The sequence below is a fragment of the Castor canadensis genome, chromosome 6 (assembly GCF_047511655.1).
Source record: "Castor canadensis chromosome 6, mCasCan1.hap1v2, whole genome shotgun sequence".
Classification (NCBI taxonomy): domain Eukaryota; kingdom Metazoa; phylum Chordata; class Mammalia; order Rodentia; family Castoridae; genus Castor; species Castor canadensis.
This window is the reverse complement of record NC_133391.1, coordinates 98,610,494-98,637,140: the sequence shown is the minus strand read 5'-3', so window position 1 is coordinate 98,637,140 and position 26,647 is coordinate 98,610,494. Positions and strand designations below refer to the sequence as shown.

The 26,647-nt window shown below is 35.5% G+C and overlaps 1 protein-coding gene across 6 annotated transcripts in view; it reads right to left on the bottom strand.

The window, feature by feature from the left end:
* Positions 1-26,647, bottom strand: part of Mctp1 (multiple C2 and transmembrane domain containing 1) — a 569,946-nt gene that overhangs the window by 81,345 nt on the left and 461,954 nt on the right. For all 6 annotated transcript variants that reach the window (XM_074077064.1, XM_074077065.1, XM_074077066.1 and 3 more), the window contains one exon: positions 16,151-16,270. In XM_074077064.1, coding sequence (XP_073933165.1) covers positions 16,151-16,270 — 120 coding nt within the window. The remainder of the gene's footprint in view (positions 1-16,150; positions 16,271-26,647) is intronic.

Sequence of the window (26,647 nt, the reverse complement as noted above, 5' to 3'; positions counted from 1 at the left end):
TAAAAATACTACCAGCATAGCATTTGACATTAATTTTTGGAAATTAAATTATATCTTTTTTCCTGGATAAAATATCCTATGTTCTTAATGAAATACAAAATTTTGATTCATGTTTTCACACACTAGGAAACACATATAGGGGTAGAGTAGAGGCAGAGGTGTGGATAAGGATTCTAAATGAAAATGATGACCCCTTCACAGCAAGTTGTCCAGTGAAATCAACGGCTCTGAAGACAAGGGTGTCTCAAAAGCAGAGCTGTGTATTAGACATGAGCTCTCACAAATGGAAAGAACACAGAAATTGCAACTGAGCTTTTGAAAACAAACTGTGTATACCACTGAAGTACATTTAATGACTGCACAAAATTGCAACCTTTCCCAGAGAACTCAAAAAACACCTGCTATTTAAAAAGAGAGTGCTGGAGTTTAACACTTAACTAAGGAAAACAAATAAAAGACAGGAGTCCTACTTTCAAATTCCAGCTCTTTCCTCTTCAAATAAAACCAACTAATACACACTACATAGTTTTGTTTTTAAAGTATGCAAAGTCCAGTTGCCCAAACATTTGCCAGCAGTAATTTAATAACACACACACACACACACACACACACACACACACACACACACAATTTCCTTGTGGGAAAAAAATGAAAAGAGCAACAAAAATACATAGGTTAGATAAGATACATTTACAAAGTTGGGTTTTTTCTTTTTTCTTAAGGGGGAGTCTCTCAGGTTGGCTCTAGAATTCTTTTTCCAAATTATGCCTTCTGATACCTTGCTTGAAAGCAAGCAGTATTAATCAAACAAAGGAAAGGCACTAGGGAAATCAGAAAGATGTAATGCAAGCAGTTAAAAGTGACATGACCTTCTGTAATGTCGCTCGTCACAGACTTATAGGCCACACACTGGAGGAAGGTCTTGAAAGAAACTGATTCTTGGTACTATTCCTTGAATGTAATACTAATAAAGATGACATTTTAAAAAACACACATAGACAGCCCCAAATGCAGTGTGCCATCTACATTACAGCCAAAGAATAAGCAGATAACATTATTTTTAAAAGGATAATATTTCTTCTTCTGCATTCAATATTTGCTGGGCATTTGTCATTAACATATAAAAATGCAATGCGTGGCTGTACATTTTAAAAATCCATTTTCAAAATGGAACAGAATTTCACCTAAGGAATCTGTATCTCTTACATAGTTATACAAGAGTTTTTTTAATGTTTTAGGGCCTTCAATGGCAACAAAGCACAACAGAACACTTTGTGCTTCACAAGGAAATGAAATTTTACTTAACTGAAAATGTTAACGATGCTGGTAATATGGATGAAAATATGACAGGTTTAGAATTATTCCACCAGACAAAGATGTATAAGGGAGGTAATCAGAAGGATGTGGCAAAAAGAAGACCCACACAGTGAAAGGGTAAAAAAAAGTGTATTTAGGTAAATTCCATTATTAAAATCATTATGGGACAGTGGATACTAATTATTGCTTTTTAATTCTAATTCAGGGTGCATGTTTAAACCTAAAGGTAATAAAAGGGGGTTAAAAGGTCTTTGAATAATTCTTAAAACACTTCATATTATAATTTTCTTAGGAATACTGCGTTCTACTTATCTAAAACTCTGAAAGTAAAACCAAAAAAGAACCAAAAGAATCTTGGTGATATTAAGCTTGTAAGTATTGGATACTGTGAAACCAGAACCTCTCCAAAGCCAATGCTGACACAAACTAGTTTTTTTTGTAAGTTTATTTCCTTGAAAATAATCTTTGAATTAAATGGATGTTTTGCTATGTTCAGAATGAATGAACAGTTACACAATTCAAATTGCTTTACTCAAACACAGTCTATAAAAAAGCAACCCATTTAAATTAAAAAAGAAATCACTGCTGTTCAGATGTGCAACTGCATTGTTAAAATATTAAAGAAAGAAAATTGTCACAAAAGAAGTTTCATATTTAATTTCATATTCATACCAGACCCAAATGTGTACAGATGCTTATATCTGGATACATCACAAACCAAATGTCCATTTCCACCACCCAGAGATCTGCAAGAATTAGAAGAGAGTAGAATTTTCAACATGTTCTGGAGTTCATTTGCATTATCTTGTATGTGCAAGGCCAGGCAAATCATGCATTTGTATGTCAATGGACATATTACATGTGTAAGCATAATATGTATTATGGAATGCCTATGGATTGAGAAGATGCATAGAACCACTACAATGATTTTGGACCACTTCAAAGTACCAGAGGTACAGTTGAAGATCTTTGTTGTAAAAAAGATCATTATAAGTGTGTTTGGGCAGATACCTATTTTTCACAGGATTTTTGAGAAGAAACTTTTGTAAAATGGCACAATTAGACTGCACATATAATTTATTCCACATTTGTAAGAATAATAAGACTCACAAATGGGTCTGGAATTTACAGTTTCATCAAGTATATCTCAAAAGCAACTGCACATGTGATGGCTGCTTAGTTTGATTCACGCTATTAAGGATTTGACCTTGAAGTATTTCAGCTACAGTAGTCATCAAGATAACTGAACCACTAGATGTAATAATAATTAGTGTGATAGGCTTGCCAGTGAGGCTGAATATATTGCAATACAAAAGAAGGCAGACAAAAAAGAAAAGCATTAGTACTTATTGCTAAAAGACTTCCTGATTTTTACAGAGACACTCAAATACAATTATTTCTGCAGAATGCATTTCCTTGGCTCATTCTGGGAAGTGCCATGTTGTAATTTAGTCTGATTCTTAATAGGAAATGTGGCTTTAATGTGGCTATCATATGACTTTTGAGTCATGCCACTGATTACATCCAGCCTGCCTATATTCTGCATCAAGAGCAGTACTCTTATTTGTAGTATATGCTTTGCTATGAGGTGCAAGGACACTAAATTTACTTCACTGGCCAAGCATATATAATCTTTTATTTTCTTAAGTGTCAGCTTAATGTGTAGAAAAACCCTTCCATTGAGAAAGGCTATAAACAATAACTAATGTAAATTCTATAATCAGCACAAGCACCTTAGATGAGTTTCTTTTTGTATTTCCTTCTCAGTATTTTAAAATGTTCATTCTTACACATACACAAAGCACTATGAACAGAATTCTACTGTTTATTTGAACTATGGCTCCACCTAAAGGCTTTGCAATGTATGTATTTTTTGCTTGCAGGAAAATTTTAATCTTTGTGTCTTTAGGATATTGCATATTAATTTTGTTGAGTAGGGAAAATAGGTCAACTATTAACCTATAATGTGCTTTTTAAAAATAATGTGTTCTTAAAACTATATTACTTATCAGTTTAAAAAAATATACAAAAGGCCAAAATTTTGAGTTGTTTAATGTGCTTTGCAAGTAACTTAAAAACATAACTAGATTCATTACTAATTTTATAAAATTCAATGTTTTCAAAGAAAAATACTTTTGTTTATTAATGATAAACAGTTCAAATAAAAAAGAAAGTTATTTTCTTAAGTCTATTTAAAGCCAAAGTTATATTCTACAACTACAACTCTTTAACAAAAAGGCACAATTTCAAATGATCTCAACTTTGAAAACAACCTTAGGAATTTTTACTTTTTCGGTTAATGAAATGTCTGCATTATTTATTTAACATATTTTCTGCAGTGCAAGAAGAGGGAGCTGCTGTGGCCTCTGGGAGAGTGCCATCTTCTCATAAAAGTCCCTTGCTCTAACCCCATCAGTATGTTTTGGAACGATAAAGCTGCAGTAGGCGAGTTCTATCTCAGGTAAATGCAATATTTAGCACTTGTGTTACAGGTAAATACTACACTTTCAGAACACTGGGAATCTTTTAAAAATAGGACTTGAAAATGAAACACTTATCTTAGGGCTTTAGCAAACTTTTTGACCATACTGACCTATGTGACATACTTTGAACCATACTGACATATTATGAATTAAAATTTACAGTAACTTCTTATTTAAAACAATATGTTGGAGTCATGGAGAGGTTGAGGAGAATGGGTGTATACTTGCTGAGGAAAAAATATTCTGATAGTAATTTTCCTTTTTTATTTTTTCACCTAGTATTTCTTGAGTCCTGAGAACATTGAATCAGAAAGTTTAACTTAAAAAATGGAGCATGCTTTAAATATCAAAAAATCATGGTTAGAAGACTCCAGTTCTTTGCTTATATCTTTTTTCTATAAGTAATGATAAAAATATTTTTATATACAGTAATCTTCACAAAAGAAAATCCTATAAGTTTGGACTGGAAAGAATGTCTGTAGTGAATGGTATATTATATCACAAAAGCCTGAATGAAAAGAATCTTCAGGAAATCTCACACAAACCCCTGTAACAGTTATATCATGAGCTTCCTACAATATAACACAGAGCTTTTTCTATAGGCTCACAAATGCCTGCCTAGTCCACTTATCATTTCTGCTTTATGTAGTGTACTGTAAGATTGCTAAATTAGTGCATAATGCGTTTATAATATTTATAGTACCAACATTTAGTTAAATAACCTTTATGTAAGATTTATGTTGATTTTTTTTATTTCTCATTTAATGGCAAATTATGAAGAGCATGTTTCATAAAGATAATTCTCAATTTAAATTCATCAGTCCATTAAATATTAAAATTATGTTTCTGATGCAATCGAGAACAAATTTGTCCAGCTTCAGTGATTATTTGCACTCATAAAAATTAGGCTTGATTAATAAAATTTAAATGCTTGATTAAGTTGACATTTTCATGTTCCATTCTGATTTATTAAAATTAGTCCCTGCCTCCAGGCATAGTATGCTCATGTAGGTTTACCTTTCTATTCTCTTACCCATCACATCCTGAGAGGGGCTGTTAGGAAAGAGTATTTCATTTCTAGACCTGACGATGGCTTCAGTGAAGGGTCCTGGTCTTTGCTGGTGGTGCTACCTGCCTTTGTCTTTATGTATTGCACATGGTAGAGATGTATACAGTGTAATCATCAAGAAAAATGTTTCTTTGACATATTTTTTAATATAACCTGCAAAATGACATACATTTATGATATTTCTGAAAAATTTAGTTTCTAAGAAGATTTTATTGATTTCTTTGTTCATATTTCTTAATGTTTTTTTAATTGATAAAAACAGGAGAATTGCGGACCCAGGAAATCTTACTGTGGCATTGCTATTGTCTTTGTCTAGATACTTAAAAATAAGAAGAATGACCAATGGCTGTGGAAAACACAAGAGAGTCAGTGACTTACATAACATTAAAGCCCCTATGATATCCATATTTACTTTCTTAGTTTATATTTGGTAATGTGTCTGATTGACATTTATTGAGCACTTACTGTATGCTTGATATATCTTGTTTCTTAAATAAAACAACAACAACAACAAATGAATAAATTTGTATAGCTAGCAAGTAGAATTTTGGAATTTAATCCCAGGTCTTTCTAATTGCAAAGTTTGGGTTCTTAACCTCTACCACCTTCAAATATCCAGAGGCAATACTTACATTTAGGTTGTTTTCGCTGTAGCCCATGGGAAAAAAACTCATTTGGGAACTTTGTATAAGTGAACTGACTTCTCTTGTTAAGCAATGCTACCAGAATACTCAGTTATTTAAAAAGTAACTGGAGTGTGTAATAGTTATTTTTTTTCTTATATGATAAAATGCATGCGGTAACAAATGACTGACAATGCCCTCAAAGGTGAATTTTAGTTTGGCCACTGAAACATACTCTTCCAATTCTATTATAGGATAGCAGAAAGGCCTTAAAAGTTGTATGCTCTTGATAAATGTATCTCATGTAACACTAAAATATAAATACAAGCATCATAGGGCTATTACTTTCCTGACAATAGCTCTGATTTATAACCATAGCAGAAAGACATATTTAGTTCACTTTTAGTTTGTTAATGGAGGTCTTGCAACTTCCTGTCACCTTTCTGACTCAGGGATGATAAGTCTCTACCAATAATCTATGAAACCTTCCATCAAGGCCACCCACTATACAGGGCATAATGATCAAGAACAGCAATGCAAACTAGTTCTGAGTTGTGAGTTGTTAGTGTGGCAGAAGGTGCACTTTCATCCCGCCTCCCTTACTGTAATATTTCTAGTGATTTGGCTGTCCCAAAGGGATAGTGCAAAATCATTTAGAATGAGCTGGAGGTCACTAGAAATAGGTGGACAACACAGTGACCCCGAGACAGAGACCAAACTAGTCTTTATTCCTCTCTCCTAAGTCTCATTTCTCAATTACATATAGAGATCACAGATTGTTGGGGCAGATATTTTGGAAGGAGAACAGAAGTGATAAACCATTAGACTGACATGAGAGATGGTATGTGAGCTGGACACCATACAGAACCAGCAGAAAATTTTTTGGGACCATGGGAGGCTTTGAGGATAGTTTAGAGAGCTGGTATTTCAATGATTGGGGCTTCAGAAGTTATTGGAGTTCGAGGGAGAATCAGCCATTTATGGGAGCAACATTTTCCAGTTTCCTTCAAAGTGGCTAAGACAATTTATTAGGTGGAAAAAAATCCTCTGTACTAACTTAGAGTTCCTTTTTGCCTTATTACATTCTCATATGCATCTCTGGAGGACTTGAGCAAGGTGGGAATAGTCAGGAGGATGGTAGGGGCTAAAACACGAGAGTAACTGTAAGTATCTTCTAAAACAACTTCTACAGCAACTACCTCTAACTTTAATCTAAGTCTCTTTTCTGAATCCTGATAGATCTAAAGCAAGAATTGTGCCTTCCAGGGAGAGATCTTTAGAAAATTGACTTTTAAAAATAGAAGAGTTTTCCTTTACAACTTTTTCTATATGAACTAACATGTCACGTACAGGTAACACTCATCTTCTTCCATTGCACAATCTTATCTTTCCAATTTTAAGTTTAACTATGGTGTGAGAACAGAGTAAAAGGACAGCCTGGAAGCCCAAGAAGTATTAAAAGTAAACATGGAATTACTAACTGAAAAAGAATGAGGAGAAAGTAAGAACTGTGGTGACACATAGATATTTAGTCCTATTTTTCTTTACATATGCAACACACACACATACATTCCACATGATCTGTCTTTCAACTGTACATTCTGTGTATTACACACACTGTCACTCTGCCTACCATATTCAGGTATTTGATTTCATGGTTTTCCCCCTCACTAGGTCACAAACTGTCTTGGGCAAGGAGCATATCTTAATCATCTTTGCACAATAGCTAGCACTGTTAGTATCTGTGAGTTTTTAATAAATTTTTGTTATGTGGAAATAATTGTGAATAAAAATTAGGCAGTTTTTTGACTTATACAGACAGATCAGACTAAAATATTTGCTCATTAATCAAACACTTTTTTGAGCAACTGTTACGCTGTTATTTCTGAGAGATTGTTCTCTGAGCTGGGATTAGGTATAACAACCATAGGTTGGTGAGGAAGACCCACAGTGAGCAACTATTGTAATGCAGTGAGAGCACTGTGATTTTCAACATCATGGTTTCTCTCTAATTTGGTCTTAAAAGTTCCCTCAAGAGCAGCCATAAGCCATGATAGCTACTTGCTAAGACAGCTGTGTTAGGGAAAAGATATATACCAGACAGAGATGTGGTAAAGATGTATGTGAGGTTCATGAGTGTCGGTCAGGTGAGACACAATGAGAGGGTAAAATCAAGATGTATGAAACAGAAGAAATGTCTTACTTACAGGTTCCAGAGAGGTTAGGGTCACCAGGGGGAGGTTGAGGGACATCTGGAGGCAGCAGGAAGCTCACCCATTGGGTGGGGCACAAAAGACGAAGACAAGACTTGTAGGACTATGCCTTTATTAGGGTCCATGGGTGTTATCCCTGAGCTAGTTTAAAGAAAACATGTGTAAAAGCCAGAATTATTTACATCATTCTGGTGTCAACTGTGGAGTTTACTCATGGTCAGCAGCTGTGGGGCATGCTGGGGTTTAGGTGGGCTATATTGCAAACAAGCACAAAGGAAGGAAAGTTTTAACTAGCCATAGATGATGAGGTTCCAGTGGGTTTCAAGTAATAAGTCAGGTCTGAAAACAGATGCTGAGGCAGCAACTGTATCAAGTGAATTTATGACAGAGAGACAAGGGAACCTAAAGGAGTAGGCCTATTTAAACTCCTAGCATATGGTAGTGTGGACTGGTAGTAAGGGGCAAAAGTAAGAAGGCAGCAATGACGCTCCAGAAGAAATGGCTTGTGATTACACAGGCACATACACATAAAAAGTTAAAACTTTAACAGATGGCAATTTAGTGTGAACTACCAAAAATCTTCAAAATGTGTATTCTTTGATCCAGAAATTCTTCAAGGACATTGCCAAAGTGCATTATCAAAGAAGTGTCCAACGATTTGTTTTGGATTGTTCTTATAACATAGAGATAGCAAAAACATTTGAAGCAAAACATTTTTAAAAAACAGTGTTTAAGAAGGAAAATATAGTATTTGTGTAATGAAAACTATGCAGCCACAAAAATTCATGTATTAGAAGGTTTTCCAACAATATGAGAGTACTTCTAGATATGTTGCAGAATATAGAAGTTTGTGTTGCTGTTGTTGTTTTGTAGTGGAGATTGAACCCAGGAACTTGTGCATGATAGGCAAGCACTCTACTAAGCCTTATCGCCAGCCCCGTTGCAGAATATAAATGTAGGTGACTTAACAGTGGGTCCAGTGTTATTAATATTATGATATGTATGATAAACAAGAAATAAATTTATATTTATAGATAGATTTTAAAGAGTAGAAAGCATAGAGAGGGAATATAGAATATTACAGTTCTATTACTATATATATATACATGTATATAGAATCTACAAATACATTCTACCCCCTAAGCCCTTGCATAGGTGGGGGCCACCCCACCCTTGGTCTTCCTCTCCAAAGTCATGGACCCACCATCCCTCCTATTTTTGCTTTTTCCCCAGGGCTGAAAGCCCCTTCTCCAAACTCTTCCTCATTGAAGGGACCTTGATCCCTATGGCTGGACTGCCACTTGTAACATACAAGTGCAAACTGGGTTTCTTACAAATTTTGCACATGGCACAGTTGTAGGAGGAGCACCTGAGCAGCCCAGAGCAATGCACCCAGGAAGAGTCAGGCCCTTGCCTGTACTACAGCTGTAGTAGTAGTCTGTGGTAATCCCTGTCTGTGGTATTCCCTCTGTGACTGCAGAGCCATGTTGTATCACACTTGGACCTCAAGTTCTTCATGTGCTATGCCTACGGCAAAGACTTCCAGTGCTCCAGACAGGCTACATGTCAGTACACAGTGCCCACTTGGCTCCCAGAACTCCACGGAGCTGGCACAGCCCATGTACCTCCATTAGGTTCATGTGTGCCCTCCTTCACTTCAAGACCAGGCTGCATTGTCTGTCTCTGAGCCACCACATCTGTTCCACATAGAACATTTCCACCCGAATGTATTAAATGCTCTGCTGAAGTTACCATCTTATCCTGGGCCTCAGTTTCTCTATCTACCCAAATGAAGAAGCATTGTTCCTTTCCTCCTAGCTGTGCCGTGGACACCAAATGGTTTTCTTTCCTGGGCCTTTGGAACTGACACATAGGAAAAGAGGAAGGGAGTATGGGTCTGGGAGCCAGTCAGATTTTGAGACAAAACTCAGAATCTACTGAGTCTTTGAAAAGTGGCATAACTTCTCAGTGACTTGATTTCCTGCTGACCGAAATGGTGAATGATTATGGTCCAGTTGAATGAGATGACAAAAGAACAAAGATATTCTCTGGTTTAGTTGTGTCTGACCCTACCACCACCTCTTTGGTCCAATACTCCCAACCTTTGCTCAGTAAACATAGCTTAGTCGAAAACAAGCAAACAAACAAACAATAACAAAAACACAGGAACAATCTTCCTGGAATAAAGGGGAGACAAAGCTGAAGCTATGGTTTGGATGGGCCCTGCTCATGAGGGTCCTTCCATGCAATGCTCAAAGATGTTATAGAATGTCAAAGTAGCACAATGTTACAATTATAATTTTATTTGAGAATGGTCTGTTCCTACATTCAGGTCTACAGTTAAGAACTCAAAGTACACTTAGGATAAAGGTGACAGATATATATATATAGAACATTCAATTAAATTGGAATTTCATATATGTAATGAAAATTATAAGAAGTTTCTACTGTTGTGTGAAATTCCTATTTAAATTGCTCATCTCTGTTTTTGTTCACTAAATTTGGTGACTCAAAGTTGGGGATGAACTCATTGGATTTCAGGGCTAGAATTTGAGAGAAATCTCCTATGTTGAAGGTCTGGCCATTTTCTGAGAAGAAGGGGATGATAGCATGGTGATGATGGAGGCTGGGATAGAGGAGAAAATGAGGAAATCCAGTTGGTCCAGGCCCAGATCCTGGTCATCAGTATATTGGGGCACTTCTCCATACAGTGAGTGACTAGCAAGACTAAGCAGTTAGTGAACATCTTTAAATGTCACGGGGGATACACTTTTCTATTGACATCTAATTGGTTGATGCCTTCTCCTTCTTTATGCTAGTGATTACGTTGGAAAACTAAAGGTCTGATTCTTTTCATGGTCCTCCTCAGATTTTTGCAAGCTGATGACCTTCTCAAAAAGTTGAGAAAATTACTGTTGAAATAAGCAGGAAGAAGAAAAGAGTAATCATCCATTTTTAGATGTGTTTACAGGCTGTATGACTCAGTACTGCTTCTGTTAAGAGCAATGAGTATGTGAACTTTTTTGGTACTGAGATGCAAACACAGGAGATTTGTGGTCTATGTTATGTTCAGTGAGGGATAAAACTCTTATTGAAATAGAGATAGTCTAACTGCACATTCAAAGTGCTTTTGCATATGGAGTTCTCTCCTCTCTCAGCTCAGCTCAGCCCAGGCTCTTTAGATTCTGTTAGGAATAGTTCACTTATTCACTATTCCACATATTCAAATATTCCAGCATGGACTGCTTTGGAACCAAGAGTGCTGCCTGAAAAAATAATAAACTTGTTTGATTGACGGGGATTCAGATCAAACACCAGATGTTTCTTTGGTGGACCTTCCCAAATTTTCCAACAGTATTTATGGTGTAAAGAAATTTTTTTTCCTTACAAGCTTCATTTCTACAGATAAGTGCTCTGGGCCTAACTGGATAAGACCCAACCAGAAACATTATTCAATACTATTCTAAAGGGGAAAGAAGAATTGAGTGCTTTGTCATTTGGGAGAGCTAACTAAATATTTCAGTATTTACTAAAGTATTTTTGTAAGGCAGACTTTTGCTCCATTTGTGTCACAGTCATAACGTGAGTCATAGAGTGATTTCATTGATCTGCCCCTCTTCCATCTTTTAATGCCACCATTGATTAGGCAACTGAGATTGTTGTGTAGGAGGCATATCATGACAGTAGGAATGAATGTTCTTTTAAAGTGTAATTTAAAAACCCTGCTTGAAAATTTTCTGGATGTTAACAAAATTCAAAGACTTTCTTCACTAACGTGGAGGATTCTCAGTTTTGTTTTACTCCTCCTATGCTCAACTGAGGGAATGAAAGGTCATTCTCCAGGCCACAAATGCTTTTGAAATTAAAGGGCATGTGGGCTGGAGTAGATAACAGCACTGTTTCTTGTGAAGTCAGTGGGTACATTATAAGAAGGAATCTGGGGACATCTGGGACTTTTATAAAGCCTTGGACACTTAGAAAGTTATCTTTTAGGAAAGATATGTGTACTACAGAAGTAGTGTGAGGCTTTAAAAAGGGCAAACCTAGTTTCACCTCATACTTTCTCTGTGAGTTCATTATTTAGCCTCTTTCGTTTTTAATTTCCTCATTTGTGAAATGGGGATAAAATCATTTAGAATTATTTACTTGATATAATTTTTATAAAGGATAAAAGAGGGGATGTCTCTAAAAGGTTTAGCGGGATACCTGGAACATACAAATTGCTTAATAAATATCTGCTCCATTTTCCAGGAATGAGCGTAAGTACGATCAGTGGGGTGGGATAGGAAAATGAATATTTTCTATCAGTAGGTTTGCTTGAAGATAGAATTAGTGCTGCCATTTTTTCTGTAACTCATAGGAGAAATTTGTCCAGGGAGAGGTGGATGTACCAAAATATTGCCCCCAGGGGGAAATGTAACTGATTGGTAGCTAGGAGCACCAACTTTAGACTGATGAACTCTGGACTCTAGGTAAGTTGTTTATCCTCTCTGGTCCTGTTTCGCTGTATGTAAAATAGAAATAATGATACCACAGAATGCTCAATAGACTCCTGGTTTGCTTGGCCCACACATTTCCTTCATTCTCTGAGACTTAGGTCCCTTTTCTTAAGAAAGGACTTATGAAGCTATGCTTATTTCCACATAAACATGTTCCCTTAATTGCCACAGATGAAGGGACAAAGGGGTGATCTGACCCAGCAGGACACAACCCACTGGCTAGGGTGACACAATCAGTCTTTTCTTTCTTGAGAGAAGACTAAGTGATAGGATGAATTAAATTCACATAACATCCAGGGTGTAATAAGGGTTCAGTAATTTTTAAGGCCTAGGTAAAGACCATTTCCTGGTATTTACTCTTCAACTTATGAAATTTTGGTCTATAGTGTCTGTAATTTGGATAGTTGGTACCAGCCTAATAAGCAGTGCAAGGAAGAATTTTTCAAAGCCTTTGGAGTGACAGCTCAAACCAAGAGAAGGATGACATTTCTATCTTTATATCCCTTTCATGCCAGGGACATTTCTGAATGAAGCATGTATTAAACACATTTCTCTGGAAAAACCTAACATTTTTCATGCTGGAAATTTTAATGTCATGGTCCTAGACTAGGTAGATTTGGACCTACGATTGCTTATTTTTAACAAGTCTGACTGGGAAACAGTAGAGGTGAAATATCATTTCTAACTACACCTCTTTCTCATGGGTATCCTCTGAGTCTCCAGCTTCAGCCCCAGGAATGGCTGTTTCTACTTAGTCATTGTTCTGCTCATTAAATGCAGAAAAGTGTATTTGGCAAGGACTATATCTTATTTTTCTCATTAAGAGGCACCAAAGTGGGGGAAAGGTGAGGGTTTCAGCTCCTGTGATGTTAAAGGCTATCCTTAATAAACAATAAACACACGAGGAAACCTTTTCCTATATTAATCTCAACAATCAATCAATATGTTGAAGACAGAACTTTCACCCATCTATGTACTTTTCAGCTTTCACAGTGTTTATTTTCTTTTCTCTTCCAACATTATTTCCTTTTATCTTTTTTTCTATACAAAACTGAAGTTCATTTTGATTTTTTTTATAGTTTTCATCTTAATTAAATTTTTTCAGCTGTATGTACAGACTTTTTTGTGGCAGAAAGTACTCTCTCTCTTTCTCTCTCTCTCCCTCCCTCCTTCTCTCTCTCTGTCTTGCTCTTTCTGGAAATTGAAAGTTTTCCTGGTTTGGGATCAACCAACAGTGTGATTCATGAACCTTAGAAATCCTGTAAAGGTTTCACACATGGTGAAAGATTCTGCAATGTTTTGGGGATACCAATAAAGGCTAAGGTCAAAATACCATTCTTCCAGGGCTACGCACTGTGCAGAAAAGTCACTTAGAAAAGTCACTTAGTCACAGCATAACAACCCCTACAAACACTTTCCTTTAATTTGTGTGTACACTCACACACACACACACACACACACACACACACACACACACACACACAATCTGTAACCAGCAAAGTATAATCCAGGTTTCTTTTCAAAAGGCGCAACCAGTTCAAATGCACAGCTGGGTATGCCAGAAAACACATAATTAGACAAATTGGATTTAAGAGTTACGTAAGGTCTCAACTGAGCCAGTGAATGAGAAGCTGAATGAAACGCTGTGATTGCTGCTCTGGTGCCTGGAAAGAACAGAATATGTGGATATGTGTGTTTTGGGCAAATAAAAGGCAATTACTGGGAGTTATGGGGTGTAGTTGGCATTCCATGAGAGTTAGACTATAGATGTTTCACAGTGGGCTGTGCTAGGAGATAAAATGTGGTCCAGGGCTAAAAGAAGGAGTATGTTATAAGAGATGTGCCTAAAAGGAAACAAAATATTGGTAAATTCTATTTTGGAGTTGTGTTTTGTGAAAGTTAAAAGACAGTTGAAAAAATAACATGTTGTACAGTTTTAATTATACATTATATAATTTTTCTATATGCTTATACAAAGTCTTAGAGAATTTAAAATACTATGAATTCATTATATATCATTATTTCCCCTATTAAAGTGTACTTCTCTATCCAGAACAGGTATATTCCTAGGAAGATAACAAGCAAAGGCTACAGTTTTAGAATTTTTCACTAAGGATTTTCAAACCAATGACTAAATATTGAAGATAAGCCCCTCCTAGGATTAAGAAAGTAAACCTAAATTACTACTTTTTCTTATTTTCAAATAATCTTGTTTGCAAATTTGACTCAAGGCAACTAAATGGAAAGTAGATATTCTTCTGTCTCAACAATCTCCCTGAAATTAATGGAACAAAAAGCAATTGTCTGAGACAGCCCTATTTTCTTAAAGAAAATATCCTGCGTTAATTGACAAAATTACCTATTAGTTCCCATGACACCAATGCTTATAGCATTTTAGGGCTTCTCTCTCAGTGTGCAATTTAAATATATACCCATAAGATCTTTGCCAATAATAATAACTTCTTATCTATTGATGCTGTCTAACCATTAAAATCTCTATTAGCAATCTCCTACTTGGTTTGATATAATTTACAAACTATGTTTTGAACACTTATCTTGCACATGCTAGAGACACTGGCAAATATAAAGGTGAATAAAGAGTTTCTTCTCTCAAACTCATAATCTTTTGAGGGAGATAGAAATACAATAAGGAAGTAAACATGGTGTGCAGTTGGCAACTTTTCCAACTCAGTGATTGAGCATTAGTTTTTTTTTTTAATTTTGGTGAGAAAAATTATTTGGAAGACATATATTTGGCTTATGTTGCCACCTGAAATGTACCTTACTTCAAAGGAAGTTCTTTTATATTACAGGTACATCTGTGCAGTCACTGTGATGCTTGCTATTGTTAGGGGAACATGGAAGAGAGTTTCAGGGCTTTGTGTCCTTACCCATCCTTCTGTGCCTTTTTTTAATCCAACAGTTATTTCAATAACATATTGCATAATATTTGAAACTGATGATCAAATAACCCTACATCATTATGAGCACAGTAGTTGGCTAACAGTCCTGCTTATAAATCAAATGGCCAACCTTAATGGAGAGTTAAAAAAACAACAGCAACCTTATGTTATCTGATGAAGACATGTACCTACTAAACAGAGTCTGATGCTTGACAGTCCCTTAAATTCTTCTCAACTGCTGTGCATCTAGATATCCAACTGCAAATATCATGTTTGGAAAAGACAACCCCATCTTCATTTATTTATTTGTCGGAAAGTCTTTAGAACCATATTTGCTAGGGGTATAGGAACAAAACAAGGTCTAGCAAAGTTTGGCAAAATAACAAAAGTGATTATAGTGTGGCTAAGTTCACTTTCTTAGTCTAAAACTCTTTGAGGAAGAGGGAAGGTTATGTTATACATTATAAAATCTTTCAAAATGTCAAAAGGAAGGGAGGATCAGTTTAACTTTACTTAGGTTAAAAAGTTCTTCATCCTCGAACCGATATCTCAATATACCCTGACACAGAGAAAAATACTTGCTTTTGTTCAGTGAAGATTCATTGAGCTAAGGTACTTTAATACACTTTTCCAGGCCAACAAACATCAATTTATGGTAATACACAGAGAACAGTCATAAATTTATTTGGTCTGATCATTAATTTTGTGATATATCTTAATTCAGAATTCATTCAGACATAAAACAAATATGGAGACTGAAAGAAATAATCATTGTAACAGCCATTTACGATTTATAAAAGTAGTTCATTCTGTGGTGTGCTCCCTATTTTAATTTCTACCAAGATGAATAATGTTAGAAATAGGTGAATACCTTCTGTTGTGTTAAACCAAAGAGCTGCTAGTTTCTATCTGATAAAACTTCCCTCCAAACGAGTATTTATAGACAGAATTTCTGGTTTGTAAAACCAAATTCAATGTTGATCTTGTCAGAGGGACTAAGAATAAGAACAAAAACACACAAAAGTAAGAAAGTAGAGACTTACTGTATCACGTTGCCTGTTATCTTTCCCTGATATTATCAAGAAGTAGTTCCATGTCAATAGTAATAACAAAACCAGTGGTATCATGTAGACCTCAAAGTTCCAGACAACAAAGAGAAAGAGCTGGAGGAGACAAGGGAGAGAAAGAGATGAGTCAACTCTGAATTTCATTAGATGGACTTTCTTATTCATACTATACTTCAAAATCCACAAAACTAAATACTTCAGATCCAAAAGATTTATCTTTAAGACAAAGCCCTGAGAACTTGTTAACCATCTTTCTAAAAGCACAGCTGACCCCTGGAAAGTCACAGGAAGATTTTTACTTTGTTTAATTTCTATAAAGGAAAAACAGGTATCATTACATTGTCAAAGAGACAATTTTAATTTTCTTCCTCCAGTGAAATTATTGTTAGGTTAGACAAAATAAAGTTTTTGTTTTTTTTTTAAAGCAGCAGAACGAGCTTCACTGTCAGAATAGCAGTCTATCTGCCTTAATGACAAAGAATGAATCACTATTTAACATCAGGGACTGTCTTTTTTTAAAATCTCACATGGATAACACAATGTAACAAGCATAATAGGCAGATGAAAATAACCAAGCCTACTCCAGAGAGCCCCAAAGATTTCTCATTATGAAGAAAAAAACGCCCCAAACACTGCTGCCAACAAGTGTTTAAAAAAAAAAAAAAGTTGGCTTAACATTCAGTATTACATAGAAATCAAGCAGCTATTAAACAAAAATAAAGAGTAATTTTGTCAGACAATTTTAAAATGCCTATTTGTATTAGTTTTTAGCACCACCTATTTCTCTAAGTATATAAACTATTTTTTATTGTAAGAAATGTCAGATTAAGAACTCAGGGTGGCAGATGGAGCCATTCTAAAAGCATTTACATTGTAAAACAACAGGATTTGGTGTAAAGTGTGACTCCCTCCACCCCTCACCAGACCTGTGCTCCTGGACAGATCATCTAAATTCTTTGGGTCTGTGTCTCCTGCTGTCAAATTAAGATAATAGTAAACCAGGTGGGCTTGAAGAACTGGACTCCACACCTTCTCTAATGCTAACTAGCTACATAATCTTTCTGTACTTTCTATATCCTTTATTTAATTCCTTCTTCTTTATAATGGGCATAATAGAAATATCATTTCATAGTTGTGAGAGCTAAATAGTTACAATATGTAAAGGATTTAACATATTGCTTCGTACCAGTAAGTTGTCAAAAACAAAAACAGAAAACCATTATTGTGTCAATATTATTGATACTCAGAAAGCTAACTAATAATTGACTAGTGTCTTCAAATTCTAATATTGAAATCTGGAAAGTGATTTTCCTACTAAGATTTAACTGAACAGTATATTAACTGGAATTTTCATCACCTGGAGGGGGTAACATAAGCATCTTGCATTTGAGAGGTCAGGATAGGACAGGGTCCTAAGGACACTCATGGGGCCCTCCCTGCAGCCTTCTTAGTAAATCTCAGCCAAGCCCACAACCTATTCAAATGGCAGAGAAAATTACACTATGGAGTGGCAGAGAGACCCCTGACAGAAGGCAAACCCCTATGCCTTAGAAAGTCACGTGGTCTCAGTGTTTTCATATCTAGACTGAGTGAGGTCCATAAACCTGATCACTTTTAACATCCCTTCTCAAATATCTAAAAGGACTTTATGACATTACTCTGCCATTCATTTTTAACAATAAAACTTGCAAATTGTTATTTTACTGGATTCTTTCATATTTATAATTGACATGGACACCAAAGAGCCTAAATATTGGTTTAATAACCCAGGAAATGAATTTTGGACAGAATTACATGGTAATAATAGACTGAAGTTCCTGAATAAGAAAAATTCCAATTACTGCAATGCATAGAACATAAACTGTACCTTTTCTTCCACCAGAAAAGTAGGAAGATTTCTAGAAAAAGAAAATTATTTCCATTTATTTTTTGAAACTTTTATAATATGTACAAGGATGATGTAAATTACTGGTGATTATGATTATTAACATGAATTTTATAATGATAATTCTTTTTTCAGAAAATGAATTAAGGTAAATTTAATGAACATCAACACATAAAAAGGGGAAAATTATTTTTTGCAAAGTCCACATTAATTCTTTATACATTTATTTGTAACATTTAGGCAATCACTAGAATGAAAGCACCTTAAGGGTAGTGACTTGTTCACTGTTTTAAAGCCAGAGCTTTGAACAGTACTTAGAGTATATTAAATGCTCAGTAAATAAATATTTATTGTCCATTAGAATAAATGACCAAATCATTAAACAGAAGTCTACTAATTATTTGTATTAGTAAGAGTACTACAGAGCCAATACACAAAACCAACTGCCTTCAAAAATGCATTCAGAATTATAACCTGGGATGCTACCAGCAAATCTCTCCCTCCAACAAATGAGTCTTAGGCACTTTCTCCAGATTCCCTTTCCATCCTGCTACATAGTCATTAATTGTTTTGCATATTATGGTCCAACCACTGTCTTTCCTTTTGGACCTTCTTATATGCTTGCCTTTTCTGAGGGCATGCTCTTGATTCAGTGTGTTTTGGCCTCAAGGATGGGACTCAGATTATTCCATGCTTAACATGACCAATGTAATTATTTTTAGCCTGATAGCAGATATATACTTCCTTGTAATGTCTACTCCTTGAGTCAGAATACCATTGCTATCCAAGTTAAACTTCTTGCAATGTCCATGTATTGGTGTAGGCCTGGTGCTGCCTAGAAAAAAACCTTTCTAGATACAATGCTGTGAGTAATCAAGACATCTAAGATGTCTTTTTGGCTTCACCAGTTACTTCAAGCAATAGTAACCAGATACAAATTCTGGGCATTTTCCTATGGTAAACATCTTCCTCTCACCATTTTTAAATCAATACATCAATGGCTTTCTAAAAATACAGCACTCAGAACCAACACACCACTTCTCATTAATACCTGTGGTGTTCATACCCCTTATTTACATGGCTTCCAGAATGTGGATTGGGGAAAGACACAGAAAAGAGAAATAAAGGAAGAAATTACATTAGCTTTGGGGATTCTGGCAGTGGAAAAATAGTCTCCTTTATACTGTGTGTTCTTTTAAGAAACTATTGCTTGAGCAATTGAGTAAGGAGCTCATACAATACAGCTTTGAATAAACTCTAAGTAAAAAGCATTTAAAAAAAATTTTCAACAACACTTAAAGTTTACAAAAGCTTAAAAAAGAACATAGATTAATAATAAAAATATTTTTGAGCATTTACCATATGCTGTGTAATACTGGGTGTTCAAAAATAGGACAGAATAGTTTATGGACTCAGATTGCTAAGAATCACTAAGAAAAAAAGCAGTCACACACTACAGTATTAGTAATGATGCTAACTCTTATTAGCTGGTAAGGGCCCTCAAGGAAGAAAATTTTTTAGCACATTCTCTCTACACCGAAGCCTCTTCCTCCTCCCTGGGACCTACCTATTCTAAAACTGATCTCTTCTTTCTACAAAATACAGAGTTAATACAAAAGTCTGGGTCTTCAATGCCCTAACAGGGCAGTAGGAGAAAGGAGTTGCTGCGCTGCTTCAAGAAAACCCAAGGAAGGCCAAGAGAACATGATCTGTCCTTGGTCCTGACTGCAATTTTTCATAGGTTTTGGGGAACAGAAATATAACAATGAGTTAAAATAGTATGAAAAGAGAAATTAAGGAATAATTTCAAAAACCTAACAGATTCACAGAATGCAATTATAAAGCCATAAAGAATCTAGCATGTATGGAAAGAGGACCCAAGCATTCTAGAATTCTTCAATAGTACATTAGATTTTAAGGATTCTCAAAAACTTACACAGTATTTAATTTTCTTCACCTCCATCACTCTGGTATCTTTTCCTTATTCTTTACCCTCCCACCCTGTCACATAGTCTCCTTTCTTTTCCCCTTTACTTCTAAACAGTCACCTTCCACCCACTTTTAATAAGGAATCTTGGACTATGTACATTTTACTTTCATAGAATCCATGAAAATAAATCCATTTTCAAACAAAACATCTAGCCCTACTTTAGTTATTCCTGTTCACTAGAGATGAAAACTATTCCAAACATTTGGGTGTTTTCTTTATTTTTCTTTTTAAATCATTAGATGGCTGTTGAGATTTACAATTAAAATTCTATAGCAGAAAATTTTCATGAGACATTGGTCAAATGTTAATAAGCACTCATAACTTCTACCATTAAAAGAGGAGACTGAGTGTTTTATGCATTATCCTGTCTGTTAGAAGCTCTCTTTTAACCGGCTTTGAACTGTCAGCCACAACCATGGAATCTCACAGCCATCGTGAGGTACAACAGAAAGAGCATAGGTGTTCACATCTTGCCCAGAGCATTCAAGCTCCCTAGTTACTACCTAAGTGGCCTGGGGCAAGTTTTATTTCTGTTCGTTTTATTATCTGACAAGTAAAAATGATGTTATTTACTTCGCAGATTTGAGATGGAATTAGCCCAATGCTTGGCACTGACAAAACTCTCAGCAGGCAGGAATAGATTAGCTCATGGTTTCAGTCCTTCTTGCAGCTTATTACCTTTCCCACATCACCCAAGAATCCACATGATTGCTAATGATTGTTTCAAGAACAAGAGCTATGTGGAGAAGCCCTGCCAAGTAGAATAGGAAGGTATGATGAAATGAGGCTATTTTCAGTGCTTTTGTATTTAGTTTGTGGTAATCGTGAGCAGAAACATCCCCAATTTGTTTGTGTCCCCCTAAATCCATGACTTCTGTGATAATCTCCCACTTGACATGGGGATTGGGCATATTACTTCTTTTGGTGAAGAACAGAATAACAAATATGATGAAAACAGAGGCTTAAAAAACGTATGACACAGTCACTGCTACCTCAGCTGAAAGTCAGACACATCTAGAAGCAAAGCTATTTATACAACCAGAAGGTGATTAAAGACACGTGTGTGAGCCCAGCTGAATACAGAAAAAATACCCAGCTGAACCTGGTCCAGATTGCTAGCTCACAGATTTAACACTAAATAAACAGTAGTTGTTCTAGGTTACTAATTCTGGAGCAGTTTGTTATACAGCAAAAATTAACTCATACATATTATTCTCTCTCCAAGGAAACAATGTGTATGATAAAATACAGTTTGCACCAGAAGCCTGACAGTGGTTTTAGTTCCAGTGCTGATGTTTGATCATCACAGAACCTTGGATAAGTTGGTTATTATTTTAGTCTATTTTCTACAATGCTCATAACACTGGCCTGTTTCATAAGAAGGCTGTGGGGAGCAACACAAGGTGTTGTGGCCTGTGTGTGGTTTGGCAAAGAGGTCAAAAACTCACAGAGGGAATGAAGTTTGTGAACCAATCTCATTCTCTGCTTTCTTCTCTCTCTCTCATATGGCTCTGAATAATCAAAAGTTGACCATTTACAACTTCATGATGTATGTGAAAATGCTTTTATTGCAAAGTATCATATAAATATAAGAATTATCCATGTATTTTTCATTATTGAGAGAATACTTTATTAGTTTCTATAACCAAGCCCAGGTAGATAAGACCTTATGTATTTAATACAGTGCATACCCCTATACAAATGGGAAAAAAAATTAATGTTTCTAGACCAATATGATTATTAATTTCTGCTCAATGCCAACTCAATAGGATAAACTGAGACACTTTTTTCCAAAGTTGACAGTAAAGTGTTATCAGTTTAGTGCTATTCATATTTATAATTATTTCTGAGAAAATTTCACAGACCTTATAAATGAATACTCTAAGATAAATCAATGTTGCCATATTGACTTATTTCAGAGCATTTATGGTCACAGCAGTTATCACTGCTCTTTGAGCAGCTGTAGAGCGTGGATAGTGTTCCTCAAAGGGATGCATATGTGGTGAGGGAGAAAGGTTTTGTAGAGGGAAGTTATGTTAAACAGAGGGGTCACAGTTAAAAATTTTTTACCAGTAATTGAAACAAGAAAAATCTAATCATGATTAATAGAAAATGGCATTAGGGTACATTATAGATTTTGTGAACTCTAAAGTAAAAAACAATTAGATTTTAACATGTTAACAATTTTTAACGACTTCATGACCCTAGATTTAAAACGAAAGCTTGCTTGGAAATAGCTGTTTAGCAAGTGCCAATTCCTGTCCATAATCCTTTCTTATTTTTAAATACAAATACAGTTTATCTAAATTGCTGTTATCTTGCCTATAATATTAGCATCAACATAACAAAGTGCAATCCTTAAGTGTCTATTGGATCAGGCATTAAAATAATTCTAAATTTTAATCATAAGTATTCAGAATGGGTTTTTGTGAAATTCATTCACTTACTGAAAGGCAAACAATACAATTTTCCTAACAAGTATTTTATACCACACTGCAGAAAATGAATTTTAGGGAAAAAGTCCTGAGAGGGAGGCTGTAAAGACCACAAATCAGTGGACTTCCTTTTACAAAAGAAGAAACCAAGGCTCTGAAGATTGAGCTTTGTCAAAGGACACCCTCTATTGAGTGGCAGAACCAGGTTTTGTGATTCCTAATCCAGTGTGCTCTTCCCACAAAACGATGCTGGCTGTGAGGTGAAGGATTTTACAGTGAATGTTGGTGCTTTGAAGGTATCAATTATTCAGGGACTGATTATTTGGTTTGTAGATTTTCTGTATCTCATTTCTTCTCCTCTGTTCTCTGGGATAACCACTTTTACATAGGTGCAACAAAAGGAAATGACACTTCTTAGGTGTTGTGGCAAAGGTTTGGTATGGCAGAGGTCAAACACTAATGGTGCAAATGAGGTTTGTGGAGCCCATTTCATTCTTCCTTTTTCTCACTCTGTTGTATGGCTCTGAATAATCAAAAGTTGGTTATTCACAAGATTTCTATTAAATAGGGTTTTCTTCTGCCCAAAATGTTTAGAAGAGGTTAGCAAGGTGGCTGTAATGGCAAGATTGGAAACTGAATGAGCCAATTACATTTTTACAGACAAAAAAGCCCCACTTTTTCACAAGAAAATTAAACAAACAAAAACTCTGTTCTACTGGAACATAAGTGAAGGTGGGCTAAATCTTTTCACTCATATTAAATAAGGCAAGTTACATAAAGTTGAGTGAACGATTAACAATATTAAGATTTTATAGCAACACCATTTCTTAGGAGATGTAAGACATGCATGACTTTTATTTCTTTGAGCATGGGGGTTTAAGAGTCCCAGACAGGGCCAGACTGCTCACATCATTCCATCAACTGATGCTCTCATTGAAGTACAGTCGAAGACCCTGCATTCAGTGATCATTCAGTATCACACATGACAGTATCTCTGGGGGAGCCCACTTCAAAAAAATCATTTAAGTTGGAATATTGAATATCCCATTCTTTTGCAAACTACAGTATATTTTAAAAAGAATCTCATCCAAAATGATTAACACTTCCTACTGTTCAGGGAAAAAAGCCTGCCCTTTCAGACTAACAGCTGTGGATCATTAGCTCTCCCGTGATGAGATGTGTTTGATGAGTATTTTTCTTTCTAATTAAGAGATGAGATTCTCTATTTGACTGTCTCTTCAGAAAGAAGTGAAGAAAAAAATTTTCTGCTTACATGGAAAGGCCATCTCCTTACAAAACAATTAATTATTTCAGGGTCCTTTTAGAAAAATCCTTTTCCTCCCTAATTTTAATTCATTTTTTTTTTCTTGAATGTAACACACACTTACACTCAGGCCTTCATAATATTAACCCATTTTCACCCAACCTTCACCCCTTAATGTTTTTCTGTTTGTTTCATCACTCAATAGTATCTATTTCAGGTAAAACAGAAGGAGGAAAGGTGTCACAAATGCATATGTGCTTACAAGAATTAACTCAGAAGGACTTTTTTGATCCCAACAGAGAAAATTTGGCATAAGAATATTCCCCGATGTGAAAGAAACCTCAAATTAGAAAGATAAATACAAAGGATATGCTTTTTGAGGCAAAGATTAAAAAAAACATCTTCAAGGTTCTTAGCAATATTTTAAAACTGGCTGTGGTAATGAATCCTTAAAAGGAAACGATTTCACCTCTACCAATAAGACAGGCCTTAAACAAGAAAGCTAGGAGATGAATGCCAAGTGGGACCTAAAATATTTTGCTGTTCCTTTTAAAAAAGCTTTCATCAGAGTTTGCAAGGAGATAAAATTCCTCGATTAAAAATGTGATTGAAGAGCGCAGTAAGGAGCCAATGAAAGCACTGTCTGTGAATTAATTCATCAGTTGCCTCCTTCCATCTCTTTGGCACTAGAGAATAAAAGAGGAAGGGAAGGAAGGGGGGGCTGCCCCGTCCCTCCCTCAAGTCACATTTAGAAATATGTAGGGTGGTTTCAGTTGCTACAATGATTAGGGTGAGCGAGGGGGATAATATACTAGCATTTAGCAAGTGGGGCCAAATTTATAGATCACTGAAAACTGTGGGACATTCTCACCCAATGAAGAATTTTCCTGCCCCAAATTCTAACAGCATTACCCTTTGAGAGACATTGCCAGTTTTTCAGGTGGATGATAGGATAATCTACAATTAACTTAGAGAGGAAGAAACACTGTGTGTGTATGTATACATGTGTATGCATATATACAGAAGACTAGATATAGTTCCAAAGTGATGGTATGACTTAGGATTTAGGGATTGAGAGCAATTCAGCAATACACAAAAACAATTGCACTTACTCAGAAGCATTTGCACTAGATTTTTTCTCTACTTACAAGGTTTAATATATCTTGAAAATATGTCTAAAGAAGAGCCGAAGGTGAGCCCCCCGCACTCATTTACTCTCAAGTCAGGCTCCACTACATCATCAGAGCTTTCAAAACCTAGTCTTCTGGGAAGGGGTTGCTTTTGCCTTAATTTAAGTAGCCAGATGGTGTCACCACCTGTTCTAAGATCTTTATTTCTGGTTGGTTCCACTGAAGTTCCTTACACTACCTCCATTCATCAAGGGAGAGAAGCTCTGCAAAGGGAAACTCACTAATCCCCAGCACAACAATATAGTCTTTCCAAGGTGGATTGAAAGTATGTGTTGCTTTTCATTTATTTATTTATTTTGACAATTCTCTAACATAAACAGTAGCAGGGATTTGGCAATACCTTAGACCCACAGGATCTCTCCTTATTTTGTTATTTCCCAAGAGTATACCACAGTGATACAGGGGAGTTTGGTACACTCAAAATAGCCCCATGCAGAGCGGCTTCTCTCTCTTCTCCATTAAAATAAGAACTGCTTTATTTTTTTTGACCAAATACCAAATAAACCAGACTTTTGTTTTGGAAGGAGTGTATATTTTATGCATTTAGAGAAAAAACTCAAAGTGAAGTATCTACAAAATCATTCATAATATTCAATAGGCAAAGTACTTCAGGAGAATCATATACCTGAGTTCTGATGACCGAATAACTTATATACTTAGGAGTAGAAAAGAAAAGAGAGAGACAAATTGGTTGACTTATTGGCAAACTTTGAATCAAATGTGTATACTGTTTCATTTATTTACTAATGATGTTGAAAAACATTGTTCAAATTTCTTCGATTATTTAGATATACATGTCAGAAAGTTCTAATTCTTTATTTTGTGAAAGTGAGCACTGGGTTTTTGAAATTGCTATCTGAAAGTTAAAGTCCACAATTTTAGTATATCCATAATCTTTCTTTGAAAAGCATAGTTTGACTACATGTATTAAAGAAGCAAGTGTGACAACTAGATAGGACTCATTTGAAGATATGCTATATATGACCCACGGAAACACCTACTGAAAGATCTCCACAACAAAATGGACCAAAACAACCTCAAAAATGGTGCTTATCAACTAATCATATCATAATGCACACTACTTTTCTTGATGGGGATACTTTATCAATAGAATCTGCCAGCATGAAGGCTAGGGAGGTTATTTATTTATTTAGACTTTTTCCTTACAAACTGTACTGGTATTTTGTATCATTTTTATCAAAGTCATAGATGAAAGGTTCTGGTTTTGCTTTGAGAATACTGACAACTCCAAAATGGAAAGCCCAGTGTATGCCCTACTTGGGCATCACATCAACCACACATATGATTGTAACACTGATAAGGTTGTAAGATTAATGTTAGTCAAAGTTTGGATGTGGAATGAAAGTGACAAATGCTTTTAGCTGCTTTCAGAATATTGATTCTAGGGGCTCTCTTACATTAGAAATTAGTTCTTTATCTCCTCGTTTATAATGTTTACCATGGTATCAAACACAGTTGTTATTTTAATAGTTTTATTATTCACAGAAGTTTGGATCACTCAAAATCAGATGGCATGAAAAGTTATTCTTTCAGATTCAATACATACAACACATATGTGTTATTTTAAATGACCAAATATGAACAGTGAGCAGGAATAATTTGGCTCATGAGGAAGTTGCTGGTGTCAAATAACAGTCTAAAAATGAAAACAAATTGAGAACTAACACCATATTATTCATAACCATAAA